This window comes from Anser cygnoides, chromosome W (assembly GCF_040182565.1).
Source record: "Anser cygnoides isolate HZ-2024a breed goose chromosome W, Taihu_goose_T2T_genome, whole genome shotgun sequence".
Classification (NCBI taxonomy): Eukaryota; Metazoa; Chordata; class Aves; order Anseriformes; family Anatidae; genus Anser; species Anser cygnoides.
This window is the reverse complement of record NC_089911.1, coordinates 17323030-17334957: the sequence shown is the minus strand read 5'-3', so window position 1 is coordinate 17334957 and position 11928 is coordinate 17323030. Positions and strand designations below refer to the sequence as shown.

The 11928-nt window shown below is 67.3% G+C and overlaps 2 protein-coding genes across 2 annotated transcripts; both read right to left on the bottom strand.

Moving 5' to 3' along the window:
* Positions 1-480: 480 nt before the first annotated feature.
* On the bottom strand, positions 481-10981 carry RNF31 (ring finger protein 31; the record flags this gene model as incomplete). The annotated part of the gene is made up of 12 exons (XM_066987417.1): positions 481-624; positions 1317-1558; positions 3038-3151; positions 3580-3698; positions 4207-4321; positions 4414-4503; positions 4607-4705; positions 6319-6492; positions 7072-7281; positions 7629-7811; positions 8742-9021; positions 10647-10981. Coding segments are annotated over 11 exons (1803 nt in total), but the record flags the coding sequence as incomplete, so codon positions are not given.
* Positions 1574-3002, bottom strand: LOC136788740 (shematrin-like protein 2; the record flags this gene model as incomplete). The annotated part of the gene is given in 4 exon segments (XM_066987416.1): positions 1574-2019; positions 2022-2324; positions 2327-2398; positions 2401-3002. Coding segments are annotated over 4 exon segments (1296 nt in total), but the record flags the coding sequence as incomplete, so codon positions are not given.
* Positions 10982-11928: the final 947 nt, after the last annotated feature.

The window sequence follows — 11928 nt, the reverse complement described above, 5'->3', positions numbered from 1 at the left end:
GCGCCTGCAAGAGGGCACTGAGAACCCGGAAGTGCCGCTGTGGGGACGCTGCGGGGCTTCGGGGGGGCTCCGGGGGGTCCCGGGGTGGGGTTTGGGGGGCTCGGGGGGGTCCCCCCGGTCCCGTTTCCCCTCCCCGCTTTCCCCTCCCCCCCCCCCCTCCGCCGCCCCCTCCCCGCCCGCCCGCCGCCGCCGCTCACCGCCGCTCCGCCGCCGCGTCACGTGACGCAGGAGCCCGCCCCCGCCACGTGACCGCTCCCCGCCCCTTTGCACCACGTGACCCCTCCTCACCCGCTCCCCCCCCCTCCCCTCCCGGACTCCCTGTAGCCCACGTGACCGCTCTCCCCGCTCCCCCTCCCCTCCCGCTTTAACCACGTGACCGCTCTCCCCCGCTCCCCCTCCCCTCCCGCTTTAACCACGTGACCCTCCCCCGCTCCCCCCCTACCCACGTGACCCCGCTCCCCGGAGACACAGGCGGTGGGCTGCGGGGGGGCGTGGCCTTTATTGCGCGTGCGCGGGGTGGGGGGGCGTGGCCTGCCCTTTTAGGGCCGCGGGGGCGTGTCCAGCGCCGCCGGGTCCAGCGCGTGCGCGTTGATGCGGGACACCAGGTACTCGGCGTAGTGCGCGCTGCGGGCACGTGACGCGGGAGGGGTCACGTGACGGGGGGGAAGCCACTCAGGAACCCGGCACGTGACGGGGGCAGCCGGGGACCCACAGGGGCCCCATAGGGACCCCCATAGGGACCCCAAGTGCCCCATAGGGACCCCCCCAGTGCCCCATAAGTGCCCCATAACCCCCCCAAGTGCCCCATAGGGACCCCAATTGCCCCATAACCCCCCCAAGTGCCCCATAACCCCCCCCAAGTGCCCCATAGGGACCCCAATTGCCCCATAACCCCCCCCAGCTGCCCCATAGGGACCCCCAAGTGCCCCATAGGGACCCCCAAGTGCCCCATAGGGACCCATAGCACCCCATAGGGACCCCCAGCTGCCCCATAGGGACCCCCCAGTGCCCCATAGCGACCCCCCAGTGCCCCATAGCGACCCCCAGTGCCCCATAACCCCCCCAAGTGCCCCATAGGGACCCCAAGTGCCCCATAACCCCCCCCAAGTGCCCCATAGGGACCCCCCAGTGCCCCATAACCCCCCCCAAGTGCCCCATAGAGACCCCCAGTGCCCCATAGGGACCCCAAGTGCCCCATAACCCCCCCCGAGTGCCCCATAGGGACCCCCAAGTGCCCCATAACCCCCCTCCCCACCCCATAACCCCCCCCCCACCCCACAGCGCCCCGTACCCGCCCCCCCAGCGCCCCCACTGACCGGCAGAGCCCCGCCTGCCCCTCGGGGGCGTCCCTGCCGCAGGCCTCGTCCCGCAGCCCCTCGGAGGTCTCCTTCTGCTCGGGCACCCCAGCACCCGCCTTGGGGGGGGGGGGGAGTCACGTGACCGGGAGCGCGTCACGTGACGGGGAGGGCAGGCGTCACGTGACACGGGGGGCGGGGCTTACCTTCGGCGGGGGCTGGGCTCCGGGCGGGGGCTCGGTCTCGAAGGTGACCCCGGCCTCCTGGGGGCACGGGGGGGCGCTGACCTCGAGTGACCCCGCGGCGCCCCATAGGGGCCCCATAGGGGCCCCATAGGGACCCCATAGGGACCCACGGCTGCCCCATAGCGCCCCCATAGGACCCCATAGGGACCCATAGGGACCCCATAGGGACCCCATAGGGCCCCATAGAGACCCATAGGGACCCATAGGGACCCCACAGGGACCCCACAGGGACCCACGGCTGCCCCATAGCGCCCCATAGAGACCCCATACGGCCCCATAGAGACCCATAGGGACCCATAGAGACCCCATAGGGACCCACAGGGACCCATAGGGACCCCACAGGGACCCCACAGGGACCCACGGCTGCCCCATAGCGCCCCATAGAGACCCCATACGGCCCCATAGAGACCCATAGGGACCCATAGAGACCCCATAGGGCCCCATAGGGACCCACAGAGACCCACAGAGACCCATAGGGACCCATAGGGACCCATAGAGACCCCATAGAGACCCATGGCTGCCCCATAGCGCCCCATAGAGACCCCATACGGCCCCATAGAGACCCATAGGGACCCATAGAGACCCCATAGGGACCCACAGGGACCCATAGAGACCCATAGAGAACCCATAGGGACCCACGACTGCCCCATAGCGCCCCATAGCGCCCCATAGAGACCCCATACGGCCCCACAGAGCCCCCAAAGAGACCCATAGAGGCCCCATAGAGGCCCCATAGAGGCCCCATAGGGGCCCACAGCTGCCCCATAGAGCCCCATAGGGACCCCATAGAGACCCCATAGAGACCCACGGCTACCCCATAGCGCCCCATAGAGACCCCATACGGCCCCATAGAGACCCATAGAGACCCATAGAGACCCCATAGGGACCCACAGGGACCCACAGGGACCCATGGCTGCCCCATAGCGCCCCATAAAGACCCCATACGGCCCCATAGAGACCCATAGGGACCCATAGAGACCCCATAGGGACCCACAGGGACCCATAGAGACCCATAGAGACCCCATAGAGACCCACGACTGCCCCATAGCGCCCCATAGCGCCCCATAGAGACCCCATACGGCCCCATAGAGACCCCAAAGAGACCCCATAGAGGCCCCATAGAGGCCCCATAGAGGCCCCATAGAGGCCCCATAGGGACCCACAGCTGCCCCCATAGAGCCCCATAGGGACCCCATAGGGACCCCATAGGGACCCCCATAGGGACCCCATAGGGACCCATAGGGACCCCATAGGGACCCCATAGGGACCCCATAGCGCCCCATAGGGACCCACAGCTGCCCCATAGGGACCCATAGGGACCCCATAGAGACCCATAGGGACCCTGTATCACCCCACAGAGACCCCACAGCACCCCCTAATGCCCCATAGCACCCCCATAGCGCCCCATAACCGCCCCAAATCGCCCCATAACCGCCCCATAGTGCCCCGTAGCGCCCCATAACCGCCCGTAGCGCCCCCTATCGCCCCCCAGCGCACCTGCAGCAGGCGCCGCAGCCGGGCGGGCTCCCAGTCGCGCAGGTAGAAGAGGCAGTCGCGGGGGTGGTGCCCGTGCAGGGAGCCCCGCAGGGGGCAGCCGGGCTCGGGGCAGCGCTGCCGGCACCATGACGTCATCATGATGTCATCGCGACGTCATCATGATGTCATCGTCCGCCTCCAACCCTCGGCGTCCCCCCGCAGCCCCACAGAAGGAGCCCAGCCCCATAGGACCCCCCCTTGCGCCCTGTAAGCGGCTCAGAGCACCGCAGCCCCCCCCACAGCCCCCCATATAGACCCCAGAGCCCCCAGTTCCGCCCCACGGCCGCCCCATAACCCCCCCACAGTCCCCCCATAGCCCCCCCAGAGCCCCCACGGCCACCCCGCATCACCCCAAAGCCGCCCCACAACCCCCCTATGGGGACCAATTCCGCCCCACAGCCCCCCCACAGCCTCCCCCCGGCCCCACATCCCCCCACATCCCCCCATAACCCCCCCACACCCCCCCACATCCCCCCCACACCCCCCCCCAGCCCCCCCCTCACCCCCTTGCCGTAGAAGGGCCCGGCGCAGGCGCTGCAGAAGTGGTGTGCGCACTGCGAGCACTGCAGGTGGAGGCAGCCGCCCCGCGCCAGCGCGAACCGGAGCCCGCACTGCGGGCACGCTGCGGGACGGGGGGGGTCGGGGGGGGCCGCGGGGGCACCGAGACCCCCCCCTTGGGCTGGGACCCCCCTCTATGGGGCTGGGACCAACCCCTATGGGGCTGGGACCAACCCCTATTGGGCTGGGACCCCCCTCTATGGGGCTGGGACCCCCCTCTATGGGGCTGGGATCAGCCCCCATGGGGCAGGAAGCCTTATGGGGCACCTGCTATGGGGCAGGGAGACCCCCCCCAGCTATGGGGCGGAGACCTCTATGGGACAGGGACCCACCTATTGGGCTGGGATCCCACTCTATGGGGCTGGGACCAGCCCCTATAGGGGAAGAGCCCCCTGCTATGGGGCAGGGAGCCCCCTATGGGGCTGGGACCCCCCTCTATGGGGCTGGGACCCCCCGCTATGGGGCTGGGGGGGGATCTGTGGGGCAGGGGGGGGATCCGTGGGGCAGGGGGGGGATCTGTGGGGCAGGGGGGGGGATCTGTGGGGCAGGGGGGGGGACCCGTGGGGCGGTACCGATGCGGCGCTCCTGCAGGAAGGCCGCCAGCCCCTCGGGGGGCTCCTGGGGGTCGCGGGCGCGCAGCCGGGCCTCGAGCTCGGCGCAGGAACGGCCGCAGTGCTGCGGGTCCCACTGCGGGGCGGGGTGGGGGGGGGGGTTAACCCCGCAGGGACCCCCCCGAGACCCCCCCCCCGCCGCCCCCCAGCCCCATAGCGGCCCCGTACCGGGCGCTGGCAGCGGGGGCAGAAGCGCTGCTGGCACTGGGGGCACTGGGCCGGGCCCTGCTCCGCCTCGAAGATGAACCCGAAGGAGCACTGGGGGGGGGGACAGGAGCCGGGGGTCAGCCCCATAGCGCCCCACAGAGCCCCCCCGGCCCCACAGAGCCCCCCCGGCCCCACAGGGACCCCCCGGCCCCACCTGGATGCACCAGAGGAACTTGGGGTCGCGCATCAGCTCGCGCTCCGTCAGCTTCTGGGTGAAGAGCTGGTACGTGCCCGCGTCCAGCACCTGCCGCAGCTGCGGGGAGCCCCACGGCGTCGCTGGCGGCCCCATAGAGCAGCCCCCGGCCCCACACATCGCCCTCGGCCCCATAGAGCAGCCCCCGGCCCCAATAACGCCCCCTAAACCTCCACAGGGCCCCAGCAGGACCTTAATAGGGCCCACCCCCCCCCCAAGGCCTCCTAGGACCCCTCAGGCTCCCGTCAAGGCCCCCGGCACCCCCCTAACACCCTTTAGGACCCCCCTAAGGCCCCGCAGGACCACACGGGTCCCCCTTAAGGCCCCCCAGGCCCCCAAAAGACCCCATTAGGGCCCCGTAGGCCCCCATTAAGGCCTCCCAGACCCCCATAGGGCCCCACTACGGCCCCACAGACCCTCAATAAGCCCCCCAGGAACCCGCTAAGACCCTTTAGGACCCCATAAGGCCCCCCCAGACCCCCAATAGCACCCCAATAAGGCCCCTTGGAGCCCCATTAAGGCCCCTTGGAGCCCCATAAGGCCCCCAGGACCCCCATAGGGCCCCACTACGGCCCCACAGACCCTCAATAGGCCCCCCAGGAACCCCCTAAGACCCTTTAGGACCCCATAAGACGCCCCAGGACCCCATAGGCCCCCATTAAGACCCCCCAAACCCCCAACAGCGCCCCACTAAGGCCCCCAGGACCCCCACTAAGGCCCCCAGGACCCCCACTAAGGCCCCCAGGACCCCCACTAAGGCCCCCATCAGGGCCCGCAGACCCCTTATAGGCCCCACTCCGGCCCTATAGGCCCCCATAAGGCCCCGTAGCCCCCCCCCAGACGCCATTAAGGCCCCCATCAGGGCCCGCAGACCCCCTATAGGCCCCATTATGGCCCTATAGGCCCCCATGAGGCCCCGTAGGCCCCCCCCAGACCCCATTAAGGCCCCCATTAGGGCCCACAGACCCCCTTATAGGCCCCATAAGGCCCTATAGGCCCCCATAAGGCCCCGTAGGCCCCCCCCAGACGCCATTAAGGCCCCCATCAGGGCCCGCAGACCCCTTATAGGCCCCATCCCGGCCCTATAGGCCCCCATAAGGCCCCGTAGGCCCCCCCCAGACGCCATTAAGGCCCCCATTATGGCCCGCAGACCCCCTGTAGGCCCCTATAGGCCCCATAAGGCCCTATAGGCCCCCATAAGGCCCCGTAGGCCCCCCCCAGACCCCATTAAGGCCCCCATCAGGGCCCGCGGGCCCCCTATAGGCCCCATAAGGCCCTATAGGCCCCCATGAGGCCCCGTAGGCCCCCATAAGGCCCCGTAGGCCCCCCCCAGACCCCATTAAGGCCCCCATCAGGGCCCGCGGGCCCCCTATAGGCCCCATAAGGCCCTATAGGCCCCCATGAGGCCCCGTAGGCCCCCATAAGGCCCCGTAGGCCCCCCCCAGACCCCATTAAGGCCCCCATCAGGGCCCGCGGGCCCCCCTATAGGCCCCATAAGGCCCTATAGGCCCCCATAAGGCCCCGTAGGCCCCTCCCAGACCCCATTAAGGCCCCCATCAGGGCCCGCAGACCCCCTGTAGGCCCCATTATGGCCCTATAGGCCCCATAAGGCCCTATAGGCCCCCATAAGGCCCCGTAGGCCCCCCCCGACGCCATTAAGGCCCCCCCCCCACCTGCACGTCGAGCGTGGAGAAGTAGCAGAGGCGCTGGGCCTCGTCGGCCAGGTCGGGGCGGCCGCAGGCGGGGCAGACGAGGTCGGCGACGCGGCGCTCCTTGACGCCGATGGTGAAGTGCTGGCGGAAGCACTCGGGGCAGATGGCGCACTCGCAGCCCGTCAGCGACCGCATCTGATTGGCCCGCGCCGCGCCACGTGGTCAGCGGCGCAGCCAATCCCCGCGAATGGCCCGCCCGCGTTGCCAGGGCGACGGGCGGGGGGGGGAGGGAGGGGCCGCGGTGACCGTTGCCGTGGCAACGCCCGCCGCGCTCAAGCTCCTCACGCGTTCCCATGGCAACTCCCGCCTCCCCCCCGCCTCCATAGCAACTGGCGCCGTCACTCACGCGTTCCCATGGCAACTCCCGCCTTTCCCCCCAGTCCCCATAGCAACTGGCGCTGTCGCTCAAGCGTTCCCATGGCAACTCCCGCCTCCCCTCACGCGTTCCTATGGCAACTCCCGCCTTTTTCCCCGGTCCCCATAGCAACTCCCACCTTTCCCCCAGCTCTCCATAGCAACTCCCGCCTTTTTCCCCGGTCCCCATAGCAACTCCCGCCTTTTTCCCCAGTCTCCATAGCAACTCCCGCCTTTTTCTCCGGTCTCCATAGCAACTCCCGCCTCCCCCCCGGTCTCCATAGCAACTCCCCGCCTTTTTCCCCAGTCCCCATAGCAACTCCCGCCTCCCCCCCCGTCCCCATGGCAACCCCCGCCCACCTGCTCCCTGGGCAGGGCCCAGCCGCACACGGCGCACTCGCAGCGCAGGCGCCGGCGGATGCTGGCGCGGTCGGGCGAGGCCCTCACGGCCTCCACCAGCGCCTCGAGCCCCGCACCCGCCGGCGCCAGCTCCCGGCCCAGCGCCGCCACCAGCTGCGCCCGGCCCCAGCTCGGCAGCGACAGCGACGCCAGCACGCGGCGCACCAGGGCCTAGCGGGGGGCGGGGGGGAAGCACGGTGAGGTGTCGGCACCCTCAGGACCCCCCAGTCCCCTCACAACCCCCCTCAGGACCCTCAGGACCCCCCTCAGGACCCCCCCAGTTCCCTCCCGACCCCCCTCAGGACCCCCCCGGTCCCCTCAGGACCCCCCCAATTCCCTCAGGACCCCCCCAGACCCCCTTAGGACCCTCCTGGACCCCCCCTGGACCCCCACACCCCCCCCCAGGACCCCCAACCCCCCCCCCAGGACCCCCCCCCACCCTCTAGGACCCCCCTTAGGACCCCCACACCCCCCCCAGGACCCCCCAACCCCCCCCCCAGGACCCCCCCCGCACCCACCTGCTGGTCGGGGCACTGGAAGTCGAGGGGGGGCTCGCAGGGCTCCCAGAGGCGCCGGGCGAAGCCCCCCAGGCGGGGGCGCTGCAGCTGGGCCAGCGCCGCCCCCAGCGCCCCCCCCCCGCGGCTCAGCGCCGCCGCCGCCGCCGCGCGCTCCGGGAAACCCAGCGCCGCCAGGGCCCGCAGCTGGGGGGGGACGAGGACGGGGACCAGTACGCACCAGTACGGGGAGCGGTACGCACCGGTACGGGTACCGCGACGCACCGGTACGAGCTGGCGCGCCCCGATAAACCACGCCCCCGCGAGCCACACCCCCCCGAAACACCACCGAAGCTCCCAATAAACCACGCCCCAATAAACCACGCCCCCATTAACCCCACCCCAATAAACCACACCCCCAACAAACCCATCCCCAATAAACCCTGCCCCCAGTAACCCACAGCCCCCAATAAACCACGCCCCCAACGCCCCCACCCAATAAACCACACCCCCAATGACCCCACCCCAATAACCCACACCCCCATTAACCCCACCCCAATAAACCACGCCCCCAACCGACCCCACCCCAATAACCCACACCCCCAATGACCCCACCCCAATAACCCACACCCCCAATGACCCCACCCCAATAAACCACGCCCCCAATGACCCCACCCCAATAAACCACGCCCCCAACGCCCCCACCCCAATAACCCACACCCCCAGTAACCCACAGCCCCCAATAAGCCACGCCCCCAACGCCCCCACCCAATAACCCACACCCCCAATGACCCCACCCCAATAACCCACACCCCCAATGACCCCACCCCAATAAACCACGCCCCCAATGACCCCACCCCAATAACCCACGCCCCCAATGACCCCACCCCAATAACCCACACCCCCAGCAAACCCATCCCCAATAACCCACGCCCCCAGTAACCCACAGCCCCCAATAAACCACACCCCCAAGCAACCCCACCCCAATAAACCACACCCCCAACGCCCCCACCCCAATAACCCACCGCCCTTCCACCTCCCCCCCCCTCCCACCCCCAGCCCCCTCCCACCCCCGGACCCCACCCCCCAACAACCCCCGCCCCCTTAAGCCCCGCCCACCCCCCAAGCCCCACCCACCTGCCTCCGGCGGGCGCCCAGGCAGGCCTGCAGGGCGCGCTGGGGGCGGGCGCGGGCGCGGAGCCAGGCGGCGGCGGCCTCGCGGGGGGAGGGGGCGCCCAGCCCCTCCCCCGCCCCGGCCCCCGCCGCCGCCCCCGCCAGCGCCGCGAGCTCCGCCCCCAGCCCCGCCCGCGCCGCCAGCACCGCCGCCTCCGGCCGGGCCCCGTCCCCTCCGGCCGGGCCCTGCCCCCGTGCCGCCTCCAGCACCGCCTCCGCCGGCACCGCCTGCGCCTCCGCTGCCTGGGGGGGGGGGGAAGGGGCGGGGACAGCGTCAGGGGGAGGGGCACCCCCGGGGGCCCTATAGGGCACCTGTGGGAACCTATAGGGCACATACGGGGCACCTATGGGGACCTATAGGGCATCTACGGGGACCTATAGGGCACCCAGGGGAGCCTACAAGAACCTGGGAGCATCTATAGGGCACCTGCGGACCCACAGAGCACCCCTGGGTGCCTACGGGGCATATACAAGAACCTATAGACGCCCATAGGGCACCTATACGTGCCTACGGAGCACGTACAATAACCTGTAGACGTCTATCGGGCACCTGTGGGGCGCCTACGTGAACCTATGGGGCACCTGCAGACCTACAGAGCACCCATGGGTGCCTATAGGGCACATACAAGAGCCTATAGGTACCTATAGAGCACCTCTGGGTGCCTATAGACCACCTGTAAGAACCTACAGGCGTTTATAGAGCACCTATGGGGCTCCTAGAAGAACCCACAGGAATCTATAGGCACCTACGGAAACCTACAGACCGCCTATAGATACCTATGGGAACCCATGCGTGGCTATAGGGCACCTATAGGACACTTCTGAAAACCTATGGATGCTTATAGGGCACCTATAGGTGCCTATAGGGCACCTATGGGACAACTATGGGCATCTCTGGGCAGCTAAAGTGCAATTATAAGGCCCTATAACGACCTGTACGCACTTATAGAATATCTGTGAGTATCTATAGGGTCTTAGACACAACTATACAGTACTCATGGGTCCCTATAGGGCACCTATAGACACCCATTAAGCACATATAGGGCACTTATGGGGCACCTATAGGACCTCACAGCCACCTATAGTGCATCTAAAGACTTATAACACCCTATAGACACCTATGGGGTATATATAGGACATCTATAGATCCTTGTAGGGCACCTAGAGGGACATATGGGGCACATATAGAGCAGCTATAGGTCCCCCAGACCCCAAGGGGCACCCAGGGACCCCCATAAGCACCATCTGTATGGCCCCAGCCCCGCAGGTACGGCCTGTAGGGTCCCCCACCCCATCTATAGGGTCTCCACCCCATCTATAGGGCCCCAGCCCCACTTCTATAGGGTCCCCAGCCCCATCTATAGGGCCCCAGCCCCATTTCTATAGGGTCCCCCACCCCACCTATAGGGTCCCCCCCCCATCTATAGGGTCCCCCACCCCATCTATAGGGTCCCCCACCCCATCTATAGGGCCCCAGCCCCACGTCTATAGGGTCCCCACCCCATCTATAGGGCCCCGCCCCATCTATAGGGTCCCCCACCCCATCTATAGGGCCCCCGCCCCATCTATAGGGCCCCAGCTCCATCTATAGAGCCCCAGCCCCATTTCTATAGGGTCCCAGCACCATCTATAGGGCCCCAGCCCCACTTCTATAGGGCCCCACCCCATCTATAGGGTCCCCACCCCATCTATAGGGCCCCAGCCCCATTTCTATAGGGTCCCCCACCCCATCTATAGGGTCCCCACCCCATCTATAGGGTCCCCACCCCATCTATAGGGCCCCCCCCCCACCTATAGGGTCCCCACCCCATCTATAGGGCCCCCCACCCCCTCTATAGGGTCCCCCCCCGTCTATAGGGCCGCTCACCCCGCAGCAGCTCCACCACGCGCTGCCCCTCGCGCCGCAGCCGCTCCTGGCGCCGCCGCTCGGCCTCGTGGGCGGGGCCGGGCGAAGCCACGCCCCCTCCGTGGGCGGGGCCGGGCTCTGGGGGCGTGGCCTCGGTGGGCGGGGCCTCAAGGGGCGGGGCCTCAAGGGGCGGGGCCTTGGGGGGGCGCAGGCACAGCCCGCAGCTCCCCGCCCCCCCCCGGTTCCAGTAGGTGCAGCGCCCGCAGCGCCAGCCCTGGGGGGGACAGCGGGGGGCAATTCGGGGGGGATTCGGGAAATTTGGGGAGTTTGGGGGAAATTCGGGGGAGTTCGGGGAATTTGGGGGAATTTGGGGGGTTTGGGGAAATTTGGGGAGTTTGGGGGAAAATTCAGGGGCGTTTGGAGGAAATTTGGGGGAAATTCGGGGAGTTTGGGGGAATTTGGGGGGAGTTTGGGGGGTTTGGGGAAATTTGGGGGGAATTCGGGGAGTTTGGGGGAAATTCGGGGGAGTTTGGGGAATTTGGGGGGAATTCGGGGAGTTTGGGGAAATTTGGGGGAAATTTGGGAGTTTGGGGGAAATTTGAGGGGAAAATCGGGGGAGTTTGGGGGAATTTGGGGAGTTTGGGGGAAATTTGGGGGGAATTCGGGGAGTTTGGGGGAAATCCAGGGGAGTTTGGGGAAACTTGGGGAAATTTGGGAGTTTGGGGGAAATTCAGGGGCGTTTGGGGGAAATTCGGGGGAAATTCGGGGAGTTTGGGAGTTTGGGGGAAATTTCGGGGGAATTCAGGGAGTTTGGGGGAAATTCGGGGAGTTTAGGGGAAATTCGGGGGAGTTTGGGGGAAATTCGGAGGAAATTCGGGGAGTTTGGGGGAAATTCGGGGAGTTTGGGGAAACTTGGGGGAAATTTGGGAATTTGGGGGAAATTCGGGGGAGTTTGGGGAAATTTGGGGGAAATTCGGGGAGTCTGGGGAAAGCTCTGGGGGAGCTTGGGAAAATTTGGGGGAGCTTGGAAAACTGGCGGGAAATTTGGGGAGTTTGGGGGAAATTCGGGAGAGTTTGGGAAATTTTGGGGAAACTCGGGGTAGTTTGGGAAAATTTTGGGGGAAATTTGGGGAGTTTGGGGGAGATTTGGGGGAGTTTGGGAAAATTTGGGGGAAATTCGGGGAGTTTGGGGGAAATTCGGGGGGAAATTTGGGGAGTTTGGGAAAAAAATGGGGGATTTTAAGGAATATTTAAAACAAATTGGAAAAAATGGGAAATTTTGAAAGAATTAGAAAAAATTTGGGG